General features: G+C 36.5%; 1 protein-coding gene across 4 annotated transcripts; it reads left to right on the top strand.

Annotated features, from left to right (window-relative positions):
* The first annotated feature begins 8 nt into the window (after positions 1–8).
* Positions 9–16,393, top strand: LOC147848491 (phosphatidylinositol-3-phosphatase SAC1-like). 4 transcript variants are annotated; one of them, XM_087338393.1, is made up of 16 exons: positions 9–38; positions 246–450; positions 749–914; positions 4,151–4,373; positions 5,950–6,026; positions 6,107–6,294; positions 6,379–6,476; positions 6,603–6,736; positions 6,811–6,945; positions 7,893–8,307; positions 8,414–8,535; positions 8,613–8,726; positions 14,843–14,902; positions 15,068–15,256; positions 15,528–15,636; positions 15,721–16,393. In XM_087338393.1, exons 2-16 carry the CDS (start codon positions 330–332, stop codon positions 15,964–15,966), a joined length of 2,397 nt encoding a protein of 798 aa, XP_087194519.1. In that variant the 5' UTR covers positions 9–38; positions 246–329; the 3' UTR covers positions 15,967–16,393. The 4 variants fall into 4 exon arrangements, with proteins under 4 accessions (XP_087194519.1, XP_087194518.1, XP_087194520.1 ...); XM_087338392.1 differs by having other exon boundaries at positions 14,669–14,902; XM_087338394.1 differs by lacking the exon at positions 14,843–14,902.
* The last annotated feature ends 228 nt before the right edge of the window (positions 16,394–16,621 follow it).

The raw sequence follows: 16,621 nt of genomic DNA, 5'->3' as shown, positions 1-16,621 counted from the left end.
AACCTTTGGAAAAATTCAGGCTTTACGAAACAAGACAGGTTAGTATATACACTTTTAATCTTTAATTTAGCATGTTTTATGGGTAAATGTTTCTTACCATTCTGTTTTTTATGTTTAAATTTGATCTATTCATTGTCTTATTTTCGGTCAGTAAAATGTCCTCACACGCTTTTTTTTTTCCTTTATTTATGTGTTTGTTATTTTACTTTTGAGTTCTAATATATATTTTTTAATTTCTATTCTAGAGGTTCTACTTGATTGGCAGTGATAAAGGCAAGAGATATTGGAGAGTCTTGAAAATTGATAGATCTGAGCCATTTGAATTAAACATGAGCGAAGACCCTGTTGTATATACTGAACAAGAATGCAATGATTTGCGGCAACGAATTGGTGATGGGAACAAATCCACGGGTGGTCTCAAATTTGTCACCAAAGCTTTTGGGATTGCAGGTTCAAATGTCACTCTTTTGTCAATAAGTGTTGCGTGTCTGTGTTAATTTCTTCCTCTACCATAATGTCTAAACTGCAATTATGTGTGTCTAATGCTATGATGACTACCTGGTGTTAGAATTTTGGGATCATCCTTTGTGATTCTCATGTCTTAATGTTTAACGTTTACCTTCATCCATGTGCCTCAATGAAAAATCTTGGGCTAATAAAGCTAACAATATAGGTTATGTTAACATTTTGGAATCATATTACCTTGTTTCTTAATGTTTAAGTTGTCTTAACATTGTTAATAATACAGGTTGCATTAAATTTTTGGGATCATACTATCTCATTCTTGTAACGAAGCGGCGACAAGTGGGAACCATTTCTAACCATGCAATATATGGTATCGAGGAGAGCCAGATCTATACAATTCCAGATTCTACTGTACAGACAGAAGCTTCAAACACCAAGGCTGAGATAAGGTTTGTGTCATTGAAGATCTTGAATTATAATATTACTATGATAACTTGGATCATGGTTATCTTTTATAATATTTCTGTGAGAAAGAAAGAAAGAAAGCAAGAAGTTGTATTACTGTATTTTAAGAGGCCAGAATGGTCTTTAAGACCAAACAAGAGTTTACATCTTACAATGTTTTCTTGTCTTTGAGACGACAAATCAAAATAAATAAACTAAACATCTGGTACTAATCAATCTACATATGTAAGAAATTAAGATTCTAAACTTAGATATAAAAATTAAAGGCCATCATCACCCAGCATGAGGGAAGAACCTTCACACTGGGTGACGATGGCCTTTATTTTTCGGTGACAAGGGTGATGAGGCCAAAATTGCCTATGAGACTGAACGAGAAAGAAAGCATCATATGTTGATGACTTCTAGAGGTCAAAATCAGCCTATGGGATAAATCATGATTACAAATATGGGCGAATTCATGTCATCCATACTGAGAGGGAAATAAAAGCTCTAGATTTCCCTAAAGCTTCATGATCATGATCATGATCTTAATGCATGTGGTGGAATGATTTTGGAGATGGTTTATAAGCATCAAGTGCATAACTAATATGTTTAGGTTGGAGCAGTGGTAATTGGACATTGTATCTGAGGGTGGTAGGTGCCGTTGAATGAGGTTATGACCACCTTGAACAAGTACATGTCGATATCCTTGTGTGGATTAGACATGGTGAGCAATGATATTGATGTTTTGGTGGTGGTACTAGTCTCCATGTGCCTTACATATTTGTACTCATGGTTTCTATATCATTGGCAATCCTCTACTCGTGCTATGGTGATTTCTTGGCATGTTGTTAGTGAAGGTGTGGAGCTATGGAAGAAAAACTCAGATGATTGTACAATTGTGCCATTGCATCCTGCATGCTAAAATAAGGGTTGATTGCCCATGCTTTTGAAGCTCAAGAAAGATTTGGCCAAACTGTTGTGGGTCAGCCTTCTCCACGATTTATCGACTGATGGTGGAATATGTACAATATGCCTCTCTGATGTGCATCCACACACAGTGCTCCTTGTTTTTTATCTCCCATTCACATAATTTGTAATTTTTTTCAGCTCTAAGCATTTTGAAGTGCTTGTCTTGCTTCAATCTCTAGTTGGTGGGAGGAAACTTTGAGTTGGCTTATTGCTTTATGGGTGCAATGTGACATAGATTTCAATGTGCCTCGGGGTTTGGATGATTCCATCCTTTGATATGTTCATGAACAGATCTTTGTAGTAGGCCATCTTTTGGGTATAAAGTTTCTATATATGTGGCTGCAGTTCCATTCATCATTTCAGAAAGAAAGAAAGATATATTAATGTCTTTTAAGAGGCCAGAATGGCCGATAAACCCAAACAAGAGCTTACCTCTTAATTGTTGCTCATCTTTGAGAGCAAACCAAAATAAATGTAACTAAGTAAAAAAGTAAATAAAAATAGGATAAAATGTGACTAAAGAATTTTGTCATCTATACATGTAAAATTCTAAAGTTAGATATATTGTAATTTTGTCTTCAAAAGATTGCTTGCATAGGATGATCCAAAATGGAGAGGTTTCAGAAGCAAGGGAACCACCGGTGATGGTGGAAGGTAACAACCTTTATTTGTCAATGATAATGGTGGTGAGATCTTGGTCCATGATACCAGGGCCTATCTGCATGAAAAATTGCTATTGTCCGATCTATTATAATCCCTTTGCAATGTCCTGGTCAGGATCGTGTTGTGTACCCCTTGATTGATTTGTAGGATTAATAGTAGTGACGGGGCTGAAGAAGATTGTGATTGTTCTTTGTTGATGAACTTGTGTGGCTGCATTGTTGTCCTTCAACAATGTCTTGAGTATCTTGACTTCTAGCAAGAAAGGCCACAATCACTATTGGTCCTCATTCCATTACCGTGCTAGTGGGCCAAAGCCTTCCTTAAAGAGGCAGTGGTATCTCCCTCTTATTTCATAAAAACAGTGCAATGACAAACATAGGGCTCTTCAGATTCCACTCCCTGATGACACAATTAGCTCATTCTTTCTTCTAGAGGTATTTATGCATATCTGCTTACTCAATAGCATGAGATTCACATATCAAGATTATGTTATCAGCATAAAGAATAATGTAGACGGGTGCACCTAATATGTTGATACCCTTGCTGTTTCCATGTGTGATGTAGTTTGTTACCCCATCGATGCACTGTCCAAAGAGGTCAATGAATTGTCCAAAAATAGGCTTTGGGCTGTCGAAAATTGAGTGGACATATAGGCCTTGGGCTGTTGAAAATTATCCGAATTTGTGCATGCTGAGGGCCTTGTGGAAATATCTGTTGTCTTATCATTGGTCTAGATATGTTTGAGATCTATGTCTTCTGTGATGATCCACCCATAGTTGTAGTGATAATGCACCTCAATGTGATTTGTTCAGTCATAGAAAATTGGAACCTTGCTAACTGTATGTTGCTCAGGTTCTCGCAAATGATCTGAACTAGTCCGATGATGTGGAAGGTAAAGTCCTGTAAGACCTGCCTAAGCCATGCAACTTCACAAAGTTTGGCATTGTGGGACCAATCATGGAAATCGGATAGTTTCCTAGTTGGAGGGGTCTCTTGACTCGTGGATAGGCACATTCATATGCATGGTCCATGTGTCAGAACCATCCTTTACTAAGGACACATATATGAGGTGTTCACCTTGTAGTCTTGTGTGATCTTGCTGATGGTTCTGGATGGCCTTCCCAACCTTGTGTGAAGTGAGAAATGTGGTGGTAGTGAAGTGAGACTCTGATGGCTGCGTTATGAGAAGTTGGTTATGGACATGATACAAGCACTTTGCATAAGAATATCATGCTTGTGGATCCTCAATTGAGTTTGGGGGTTATATTTCGCTGATATGTCACAAAGCTGTTGCTGAGTCTTTGCTCTTAAAGAAGTGTAAATCCTAGGCGTGCTTCAAAAAGGCTGAAATGGCTTATGAAACCAGAAGTTACATTCATGCGAATCTTATGCAAGTCCAAGATAAAGTATAATGAAATTAGACATAGAAGGAAGATATATGAACATATTTAGGAGATCAAAATGGCCTATGGAACTGAACAACAGATTACATCTTAACATGTTGTCTCATCTTTGAGAACAACAAAACAAAGTAAATTTAACTAAATAAATCAAGGGAGGTTGGGAAGGGGAGAGAAATTTTTAAAAAGACCAGAGATATTTACAGGTATAAGAAGTTGCTTTCAAGTGTGGACTTGACTAAGGACTTCTTTTTTAGCTGCACATACCCAATTATGCAAAGCTTACAAAGGAATATGCTTGTTGATGAGGCTGAGAGGATGCCATATGAAAACATGTTTGTTTGGAATTCTTTTTTAACCCGGACTATACGTCAACGACTCAACAACAACAGATGGACGATTGCTCTCGTGCATGGATCATTTGAACAAGTGAGTATTCTTGTAATTCTTTCTTACCTTCTGCGTCTGATGAATTAGTCATTTAATAAAAATTTGCAACTTCTGTCAAGTGTTATTTGTCACACGAAATTTGCATATGTACTATTGTTTACTTCCCATATCTTGTCAGTCCTTTTTGAACCATTTTCTCAAATTATTTGTTCAATTAGACAGTAGCAGCTTATGTGCACATGCTTTCTCTTCCTTTTCTTGCATGCCATGTTTTAGAAGATAAAATGTGTGCTAGGAATATTTCGACTTTAGAAACACATTTTTAGACTTTAAATTGTAAAAATTTCAACTTGGGTTCAAGTCATAAGAAACATAATGAAGTGCATATGTCAACCAATCGCACTCATCCACAGATTCAAGTATTCCAGGTGGAGATGTGCAACATAGGTGGAAAAAAATGAGGAATACTGCCGTGAACGAGGATGAATTTATATTATCAATTCATAAAGAATCATGTAAATGGTGATATCAATTATTACTGGAAATTAATATATTGGTGTTCAACACATGCATTGTACAAACTCTATTGTTGGATTGGGGGGGATGTAATTCTAAACATCAAATGAAAAGAATTTTTTTCTGTGCTACAATTGGGTATTGAGAAGCAACTTAGGTAGCATCATTGTGCATTCATCATGTAGAAAGTAATGCCTTCTATTTCATTTCAACTTTCTTGAATGCGGGATTCTACCTTTTGAGGATTATTCTTTATATTGTGAAAGTACTTCGCTTTTATTAGTTTCTGATGCATCTATAGAAAAGATGAACTGAAGTTACTCTATATTGGTGGGAGAAAACATCCGTTGTCCAGCAGTAAAATTGAAAGCAGCAGAAACATAAGAATATGTTGTGCTAAAGTTAAATAAAAATGTTGAAAAGCAAACTGTGGCTGCACTGATAAATAGTCACAAATTACATTGATCAAATTTTTAGCATGCTTAACTCTGGATTACACTCTTGCTGGATGGTATGCTATAAGTCCTTAGCTATATGCGTGTTCTCAGTTGTGGACTGCAAATATTACTATGATGCTTGTTCGTGGCTTTGACATACTTTTTGGAGGTGACGGATTTTTTATCTTTGTTTCCTCCAAGTTTCTGTTTGTAACATCTTATCTACAAAACAAGATCTTATTATCCATGCCAAACCTTAGGGTTTCTGATGCAGGCAAAACAATTGGGTTTTTCTGCATAATTTATGGATCTACTGTTAGATGGGTTTAATCAGTGTGTGTATGTAAAATTGTTTTCTATCATTTTGAAACTATCTGAAGGCCGGTTTCAGTAGGAATAATCCCAAATGTGTCTCATTAGCCTTAGTTTTACTGTTTAAAGATGGAAAAGCATGGTACCATCCCATCTCTGAAATTATTTGTGCAGAGTTGCATTTAGGTATATTTATACCGTATTTAATATTCCTGAGATCACCTGCAAATTGTCTTTGATCTTTCAATTGAAACCATTATTTTTGTTTGTACATTTCATTAGTGCTCTTTTTATATGTGCATTCAACAGTGTTCTGTTTTCTTATAGAAAAGTGCATGTCTATGGTTCAGGTAAAGATGTCCATTTTTGGGCGGGTTTTTTCTGTTACTCTCATTGCAAGAAGATCTCGCCACTTTGCAGGGACAAGGTAAGACAGGACTGACGACCTTCTTTTTATATTCTATTAATGTTATGCTATTTGTGAATGAGGTTTCCATGATGATGCAGATACCTTAAAAGAGGAGTTAATGACAAAGGGAGAGTAGCAAATGATGTAGAAACAGAACAAATAATATCAAAGGAAGAGTCTGGGATTATGGGATGGGAAGTCTCATCTGTTGTGCAAATGCGGGGCTCCATTCCTCTTTTCTGGTCTCAAGAAGCATCTCGCCTCAGTCCAAAACCAGACATTATATGTGAGTTTTGGTTTAACTTTGTTTCCTACCAATAGATCTCAAATAAATCGTAACACATACACAAATTGATTTTTATGGTTGTAGTGCAAGTGAATGATCCAACCTATCAGGCAACAAAACTGCATTTCGAAGACCTTGCAAAACGTTATGGAAGTCCTATCATTGTCCTTAATCTTATCAAGGTGCTTCAAAATCTGAATATATGTTCTTTCTGGCAATTGTGTATTGTGTTGTATCTTTTCTCAGTTATGCATACTGGATGGATGGCATTCACTTACTTTCAAAAGTTAAATTGTCTCGCCAATCAGACTGTTGAGAAGAGACCTCGCGAAATGATGCTGCGCCGTGAATTTGCAACTGCTGTTGGCTATCTGAACCAGATTTTTGCAGAGGGAGAGAAATTACATTTCATTCATTGGGACTTCCATAAGTTTGCAAAAAGGTAGATGAATACCATAAAAGTTCAGTTTTACGATCATGTTACAGAGACATTATGGATCATTCTTTGATTTGCAGTAAGTCTGCAAATGTTTTAGCAGTGCTTGGGAGAGTTGCTAGTCAAGCACTCGATCTAACTGGGTATTATTATACCGGCAGACCTTCAGTTGTGAAGACTAGCACTCATCATTCTAGTGTGGATTTGAGCTCAAAGTAAGGATCTCTTTCTCTCTCATTCTCTGCATGCATATCCAATACCAAAAGGTTTCAAACTGAATCAATAACAAGCTACTGCAATGCAAACTTCCACAAAATTTATAGTTATCTTGTCTATGAAGAAAGATAACCACATTTCCGTAACTCATTGCTTTAGTTTTAAGATGAAAATCCACAAAATCTTGACATAGATGAAAATTCACTAAAATGATTGTGAATAACTGATCAAAACAGAGATGCACTCGTCAATATCACATGGAAGATAGCAAGGCTTTAGAAAAGTTGAACACAGGATATTTATCTGCAGTAGCTTGATCATAGTGATTGTGGCTATGAGATCTGCTATTATGGATATGAATCCAAAATTTTCTTGACCATAGTGAATATGACTGCGAGATATCTATATTGTCCATAGTGGTAGGAATATGTCCCGTGAAAATGTAGCCAGTGGATTTCAGTGGAGGATCTTTCATCTTTCCCAAGTCCATTAATTGTATGTTGAACCTTCTGATATAGTTTTTTTCCCTTCCTTTTCAACCTCCCATGAAACCCTTCTTCCATCATTTCCGTCCGTTCCTGTTTTTGGGCATCAATATTTTCCTTTGACTTCATACAGTGGAGAAAGAAGTCTTATTATTATCAATTGGTGTGACAGAAACTAAAATCTAGTGAGTGATTTACTGTATAATGTGAGCTCAAATAATATGTTTTGACTGCTAGTGGAACTATCACTCACTTATATTTGTGATTTATGGAGTTGCTTATGCATAAATGTGAGAAGGTTGTTTTCATTAAACATGCCGATAAGAGTGTTTGTGATGTACTGTGGAATGTGTTCAAATTATGGTGTTTCTTATCTTTAGATGAAAAATCACAAATATTATATGATTATTCATGCAAGCAAAATAAATTCTACCACTGAAGCGATCAGATTTCTTCTACAGTGTTCTTACAGACAGAGATGTTTTGGCGCCAAAAGTTTTGTCGCCCGCGAAAGAGTTGAGAGAATCTTTGACTGACTTAAGTGAATTGCCAAAGTTAACAGAGATTGAACCAAAGAGCAGTAAACAGATTGAATTTGTACAAGAAGAGGGTCAAAATGATGGCAAAGATAGAAAGGAACCAAGATATCAGAGTGGGGTTTTGAGAACAAACTGTATTGACTGCTTGGATCGGACAAATGTTGCTCAATATGCTTATGGCTTGGCTGCCTTAGGTCATCAGTTATTCTCCTTGGGCCTGTCAGATATTCCCAAGGTTGATCCACACAGCAGTATAGCAGAGGCTCTGATGGATATGTATCAAAATATGGGAGATGCATTGGCATTACAATATGGTGGATCTGCTGCTCATAATACGGTAAGCAATATTATATGTAAAATATAGCTTGTGAAATGTTTTAGATACCAAACTTTTGTATGGTGTAGTATTCTGTAAAGGTACATTTAATCTTCCTTTTTTACAGGTTTTTCCAGAGAGACATGGTAAGTGGAAGGCAACCACACAATCCCAAGAGTTTTTGAAGTCAATTAAGCGCTATTACAGCAATACATACACAGATGGTGAAAAGCAGGATGCCATTAACTTGTGAGGTTATGAAGCTCAGTTCCCCATCTTATCTATGGTTGTCAACTTCATATAACTTGAACCTCTTTATTTTACAGGTTCCTTGGATATTTCCAACCACAGGAAGGGAAACCCTCACTTTGGGAGCTGGATTCTGATTATTACTTACATGTTGGAAGTAATGGTGATGATTCACATGCATCTGATGCTTGGTAAGAGATATTATACCAAGTTAGATTTTTGCTGCGCTAAATCTATGCACTAATTAATTAATTTGTAGGTCTTTAAAGAAAATAGATTGTTCTGACTCCTAGTATTCTGTAATTTTTTTTTTCCATTGGAGTAAAAAGCCCTTCACACCCAATGCAGCATGTTAATGCAAGTGTATTTGCCTAGGATGTATGTCTTTGAACCATAATTGATGCCTAGTCTATTATCATGCAATATATAAATAAGACGATGACTACATCTTGAAGAGAGGGTGCTCAATATTATTAGATGCAATATTATTAGATGGGTATCTCAAGGCAAAGACAAAATCCCCAGAGGTGACCTTTTGTAGTTGAAGAGAGGGTAATGTTATCAGATGGATATCTCAAGGCAAAGCCAAAATCCCCAGAGGTGACCTTTTGTAGTTGAAGAGAGGGTAATGTTATCAGATGGATATCTCAAGGCAAAGCCAAAATCCTAGACATATTTTGTAGAATTTCAGTGAAGAATGTCGCCATGCTCTAACTGCAGTTCTCATGCAAACATGAAGTGGCAAAGTTATAAATGTTCATTGGCCATCCTTGCAATTTGCACTTTGTTTTGGGGAGCACTATATTTTACCTAGAGGTGGGATTTTTCAAGAAAGACTGGAACTCGCAAAAATAACACAAAAAAGTAATGGTTATGTGTCTATTGACACTGTTTATTGATCACAAATAAAAAAACTTGATCTCTGTGCCCATTGATGCCATTTATTGAACACAAATAAGAACCGTAATACAAATATCAAATAAAGCTAAGCATGCTGTCTCATCATTGAGAACAACAAACAATAAATATAACCAAATATAGGGTGCCAAACTTAGACTGAAACTTGTGCCTTAGAAAAATCTTTGACATGGGCTGCTCCAATGCAGAGATCAATTGGTTGGTTACCCAGGGATACAGGGATACCATATAAAACTTTTTGCATATTCATGCCACACCTGAGATGAGGTCAATTGGTTGGTAGATTGCCTCTCATAATACATTTTCCATGCTCCTTTACTTCTTGGATTAGGAACAAACGATAGACAGGTGTGATCCCTTCTTCTTCAGGACGCATCGGAAGGTTTCTCTTACGTACTTTGTGTTGCAATAGTCTCCTTATATCACGACTTTCCTCATCATACCAGGTTTGGTTGTATTGCCCGTCGTGTAGGGGGAATGGCAGTTGTGGCTGCTTTTTGCAATGGCTTTGACAATCTGCTAGGGGTGGGAAAAGATCTAAATCTAGTGTGTCATTGTATATGCCACAACTATCTTTGTGTTAAATTGGTGTTTAGACTGCCCACTTTTTGTTCTTAGCATATGCACACTTTGTGCATCCATTTTTAGATATGCATGATCTGGTGGCAAGGCAATATGTCTACCACAGATAATGAACCCTCTTGTTTCTGGTATAAGAGATGGAGATTCCATAAGGTAATCAACTATGTTTGCACCTCCTTCAGTTCCAACATGTCAAAGCATATGATCTGGGCCATTATGACAAACCATTATGTATCATGAATCCATGTGCACTTTTCAAGGTTAGAAAGTGTTCGCCATATTCCGTTACTTCTCTCTTATCTTGATCTTGTCACTTCTAAGCCATTTTGACAGACCATTATGTATCACAAATCCATGTACACTTCTCAAGGCTAGAAAGTGTTTGCCATATTCTGTTACTTCCTTCATATCTTGAGCTTGTCACTTCAGGGCCATTATAACAAAACATTTTGTATCAGTCCATGTACACTTCTCAAGGCTAGAAAGTGTGTGCCCTATTCTGTTAATTCACTCATATCTTGAGCTGCTTTAGACCAATGTCTTCTGCCATTCAGTCTCCATACATGGCTTCGCATGTGACAGATATAGTTGTTTGTTCATTTGTAGTTCATGCATTGAAGTACTTCCAATAGCACTATATCCCCCATACTAGCAAATATTATGATATCATCATATAATGGTAGATATGGTGATTCTCTGAGAGGTGCAAGCCATCACCCAGGCAGATGGAAAGTAGTAAATTTCAATTTATAGCTCTCTAAGATCCCCCCTGTTGATTCATATCCACAGTTAATGTACATCTACATCATTATGCACAACATGCACTCTACTGCACATATCTATTTCCAAGAACCACAAACTAAATTGTGGTTTTTTTATACGCTTTTAAAGCCAACTCTTTTCTATAGAATAGACATTTGGGAAGCAAGCTTTCATAAGGCACATACGTGGACAGATGTGGAGAGACTTTTAGTCTCAATGATTGTCTGCATGGTAAGGAGCAGAGGTGGAGAAACTTTTAGTCTCAATGATTGCCCCTTGATATAATGCAGGCAGAGATGAAGCAGCCCCAATAATCATGAAGACATTATTTAAATCACTGATAGATATCCAATTGCTTTGGGAGTTCCATGAACAAAGGTACTCAAGGTTGACAGTAGTGATTTCTACCTATAGTGTCATCAAAACAACTTGCTGAACATGAGATAGTCATTAGTGGTATGTTAAAATGCAACATTGGTTTGAGTCGCATGGCATACACATAAATGCACTATCCTCTTTTCAATGTAACTTGCATTGTCCTCATCTGAGCATGAGGAAAGTGGAACTGATATTATCAAATTGGATAACAAAAGAATATGGGCATCTCTAGGTAGAAAGATGGTCCACGGTAACGGACATTTTTTACACACATTGGAGGATGAATTCATCATCGGCCCTCTGATATGGATATACATCTATCCCATGTGCTCTGTAGTGTGATGGGCGAATATAGATCCACACCTCTGGAAGAAGGAATCTGCTAATTGTATCATCAGGGCTGCTCATCATGTGACAAGGTTTTTGCCGCTGTACTTTATTCATGAAATAAGAGGGAGATATCATTGCATCTGACCTAGGTTTTGCCCCACTACACAAGATAATGGAATATGAAGACCAACAATACTTGAGATTGTTCTTGCTAGAACTCAAGAGTTAAGGACATCTATACAACCACACAAACTTATCAACAAAGAACAGTCACAAAATTCTTTAACCTCATCATGTGACAAGTCAATCAAGCCCTACACAAGTGGCCCCTGAAGTTGGGTTACAATAGACTGGACTAGCAATTTGTGGCGCATGTAGGCCCCAACCTTGTGAACCACAAACTTGCCACCCTTGTCATTGATAGATAAACATCATTATCTCCTGCCATCATAGGTGTTTCCTTTGCTTAGGAGATCTCTCCATTTTAGATTGGCCTATGCTAGAGACCTTTTGAAGATAAAAATTACAATCTATCTGACTTCATGTAAGTAACTGGATTCTTTAGTCACTTTCATTTTTATTTGCTTATTTACTTAGTTACAAAGACAAGACAACATTTGAAGGTGTAATCTCTTATTTGGTGTTATAGGTCACTTTGACCTCTTAAAAGACATCCATATATTGTTCTTTCTTCTCTACATCTCTTGAGTTCTTGTAAGAATAGTTACAATCACCATTTGTCTTTGTATTCTATGATCTTGCATAGTCAGTCAAAATAATAAATCCATCTAGTGATGTGTAAAAAGAATGGCTTGTAGTGGGTCATCTTCCAACCAAGAGAAATGATGATATATTCATGCGGGCTTAATTTCTTTGGAATGTGGACCAGATTTGCCAATTTTAATAATGGCAAAGGGTATTGCGAATGAGATATCCAAGGAGGCAATGGAATTTGGGAAAAATTTAATGCCAACTCAAACAGAAATAAACTGGGGCTTCACAGAGATCCAATGAAAATTGTAAGGCTCAATTCTTTTCAGTTAGCGACATTGTTAGCCAGAGCTATATCGGAATACTACATAATCATTTCTCCTTTCTATTATAAAAGGTTATATAGTTTTCATTCAGATTTATTTCATTATATATTTAAGATAAACTGCTGTGTGCCTGATAAGAATTTGATGAAGTTGAAGTGGAAGAAGTGTCTTGTTAAGAAATTCTGAAGAAGGCCATAATTTACAAATCAGATTGTGCCAACCTCAAATTGGATTCACCATGAATGAGACATTGCCCTTCCAACTATGTAGACTACTACGCTAATGAAAACATCCCCTCATTTTTGTCCTTTGGCTCTAGACTAGACCATAATGAAAATCTTTATCTAGTACTCTAATGATCTTACAACTATTTGTTTGGATTTCTATTTTATACTCTATCATGATATAATATTGCTAGTTGCAATCATGGTTTGTTTCATAGGTGATTACATTTTTCACATGGAGGTTCTATAGAATAAGTCACACTTATCTTTCTTTCCTGTCTCTACTTTCACATGGTGTGTGACCAGTATGTGTATTCACGTGGAGATGATGATCTTAATCTATGGAGGATCACTTAAAAGTCTAACAGTCTGCACTTCTATATATCTTCTATTTCCTTGTCCCCCTAGTCCCATTTGATTGTTTTGTGAATTTATTTGTGATTCATAAGCTCATGCCTTTTCTTTAATATTTTTGAAGCTCGTAATAGAGCTGATTCTAGACTAGTGAATTACTAGATCTGTTTCCCAAGGATAATTTTAATACTTTTCTTCTCTCTATGTCTTTGTATATATATGCGTTTAATATGTATATACATAATTATGTAATTGTTCTTGACTGTACTTACCAGTGATCCTTGTGTTCTTCTAGTGCTGATAGTTCAGAGAGAATGCCCTTGTAGCAAAGAGATGCCAGAACATCGAGGGAGTTGGTTATGCTTAATTTATGATTTTTTCTTTTTTTGGGCTAAGATATGCTGCTCAGATGTTGGGTAGCAAAACTTGGATAAGGCACTGCATATAGTTTATTTCTGATACTGACATGCTGTTTTAATAGTCTTTGTCTTATACCAACCATCCTATCTTTTTCTTGTGACCTTTGAATGAAAGTGACTTCGAAGTTTCATCTGTATATTCCAGGGAGTTGTTTATGTATAATCTATGGTTTGTCTTTTTTTGGGTTAAGATATCCTGCTCAGATGCTGGGTAGCAATACTTGATACAAGGCGCTGCATGTAGTTTATTGCTGATACTGATGTGCTGTTTTAATAATCATTTTGGCTTATATCAACCATCCTACCTTTTTCCGGTGACCTTTTAATGAAGGTGACTTGGAATGTCATATGAGACATGCAACAGGTTCATCCGTATATTCCAGTTTCATGGTAGATAGATATGGCCTTCGTATCTAGATTTGTTGACGGGCATCTTGAAAAATCTTTAACCCACTGAACAAAGGCCTTAAGTGAATAATATAGTGGATCTCAATGCACAGGCAAAAGCCAGATTTTGTGTTTTGAGAATGCTAGCCTGGTAAGTTCATATCTGGCATTGGCATCAAAGTCTTTTCTGTTGATTCGCCCTCTAGTCAAAATAAAACAAGGGAAGTCCCTTTAATGACTTCTGTGATCCTTTTTTAACAGGCAGTATTCTTTCCTTGATTCGATATGGATGCATATTAAACAATATCCTCATAGAAAATAATATTACTTTCTTTATATGATGGTTGGAGGAGGCTAGAAACCAGATTTTCAAAGGAGAGCATTGTTAATGCGCATTACTGCAACGAAAGTAGTTTAGCTTTTCTTTTCCTTTCGCTTTTCCTTTTATATTTTGTTTCTCCTTTTCAAGACTAGGGATCTTGAGTTACAAATGGAGAATTGTGACTTCAGTCAGATTGATTATATAAACTTGACCAATGAAGATGAGTATTTTCTGGCTGAATAGTCTTTTTCTCCCTTATTATTTTTGTTTGTTTCGTTTTATAAGGGGAAGAAATGAATCTTTTGTTCTTGGGTGGGATTAACTCCAATGTACTTATCTTCTTCCTCTCTCTAGTGTTTTCCTTTTCTTCCCTTTTAATACGTTAATATTTTGAGAATCCACGCTATACATTTTATGAAGGTCTTTATTACAAGTGGGCAAGACTAGGATGCCAGTGAGGAGAACAGTGAATGCTCTGTATAGCAGCAATTATAATATAAGAGGCGATAAGAGCCGCCAGCGGGTGAAGCTTACATCCTTTGATAAACTCATGCAAGTTACATGTGGTTCTATAAAAAATGTCCGGATGTGCAGTGAACCCGGTGCTAAGAGCAAACTGGCTGGAAAAAGCTCAATAACTGCACCAGATGCTGCGTAAGTTGATATATAAGTAGCACAGTAGAAGAAGAAGAACATCACCATTTATATCTATTCATGGATGGTGGTGCTCATCTTCTTATTAAAAATCTTCTACTAATACACCATAGGCGGCCATATTGTGTGCATCACTTATCTTTGCCTTTTTATTATTTTTCGCAGTGAGGTTCAATTGAAGAGCCCAAATTGGCTATATGGCCAAAGTAAGCACGAAGAACCACCTTGGAAACAAAAGCTCCTCGGAGCCAATGTTTTGCCAAATGTAAAAAAGAAATCCGAGTGTCGTCAAAGCAGGGACTTGAATCGGCTTCTTGCGTTAGACAACTTTTGTGAGATGGAGGTTTTTGAAAGGTCTCTGCTCCTCTAGGTTTTCTGTATAAGCCTTCTGAGTAATATCAATTGATCAATTAGGTATCATTTCAGTAAGCATTGGAAGTAGTTGATATATAATCAAGCAGTGAGGATCCCAATTCATGTTGAGCGGAAGAACTCATTAAATTTCTGACCATCGTGAATCTATTGTAGTTTGTGAATTTTTGAATCTATTGCAGTAGTGCTTGAATTTGTTTTGCATTATTGTTTCACCCAAGTTTTATAAATATGACTTTGTTTTTTCTTATAGGTACTTTAAGTGGGCTTCAACTGAAGATGATGGTTGGTATGGCAGCGGTCTTCTTCCAGGATCCGTAGATGATAGTGAAGCAAATCGGCATTATGCTCAATTTTTTGAGGTACTTAATAAATCGACCTGGAAATTTTAACTTCTGATTTCTTTCTTTATCTTTTGATGATTGGCATTTATTTAAAACTTCCAGACGACAACTTTAGATCCATTTAGCTCAGCTCCCGATGAGTCTGAGGATTGTGAATATTTTTGTCCGGATAAGATTCGTGATACAGAGGATGAGAGTGTATTGAAAGAGATGGAAGCTGCGATGAATGATTACCATGCAATTGCAAAAGACTTTGGGAGTGTTGTAAGAGAGTTTGATGAGGAAGCCAGTGACTTGACTGAATTGATACTCGGCCAAAATGAGCTCCAGCAATTCTTATTATCATGATGAAAATACTTCGAACATGTTTTCTCAATCGATCTCTTGTTTGAAATATAGTCATCATGGTCTAGATTCCATCTAAACCCTAACCCTAAGCCCTTATCCTAAATCCTGTTATAATGTCAATTTTGTCATCATGGTCTAGATTTCATCTAAACCCTAACCCTAAACCCTTATCCTATATCCTGTTATAATGTCAAAGATATGATTGATCGGTCGATCATCTTCCATCCTGTACCATTTGTATGCAAATTTTAGTGTGGTCAATAATGGATACCATTGAGCTTATGCAGCATGTGAACTTTGTAACATTTGTTCCTGTATATGCATAATGAACCCTTGGTTCTTCTTCCATTCAAAGAATCACAACCATTTGTAATATTCTATTAGCTTTTGAAAGAGAAACTGTATGTAAGAAGATTTTTGTTTTTCCTGACTCTTCTTTCACCTTTCATCAAAATTTTATGATTTGTATCATTATATTGGCTTTGAGGAAAACCCAAGTAAAACCTTATTTTTATTAAGCTGTGGTTCAAATCCCATGAATTAATTTACTGGAGGAACAGAAAATAGAGAATGTGATGAATAAAGAATCATCAGAAGTATATCAAACTACGATGCTGAAATCAGTTTACTGTGGTATGAAACGTTCAAAATTTTG

The sequence above is a fragment of the Azolla caroliniana genome, unplaced genomic scaffold (genome assembly GCF_043228905.1).
Source record: "Azolla caroliniana isolate FFs.n. ecotype wild unplaced genomic scaffold, voAzoCaro1.0.p SCAF_346, whole genome shotgun sequence".
In the NCBI taxonomy this organism is placed as follows: Eukaryota; Viridiplantae; Streptophyta; class Polypodiopsida; order Salviniales; family Salviniaceae; genus Azolla; species Azolla caroliniana.
The sequence above is the reverse complement of the archived record's forward strand: the minus strand, read 5'-3'. Positions and strand labels throughout refer to the sequence as shown.

Bases quoted from the DNA above. Each gene is read 5' to 3' on its own strand.
- LOC147848491 (XM_087338392.1), top strand. From the start codon at position 330: ATGAGCGAAGACCCTGTTGTATATACTGAACAAGAATGCAATGATTTG. The intron at 4,374-5,949 runs GTGAGTATTCTT...TCTATGGTTCAG, and splicing joins TGCATGGATCATTTGAACAA to GTAAAGATGTCCATTTTTGG. The intron at 8,308-8,413 runs GTAAGCAATATT...CCTTTTTTACAG, and splicing joins GATCTGCTGCTCATAATACG to GTTTTTCCAGAGAGACATGG.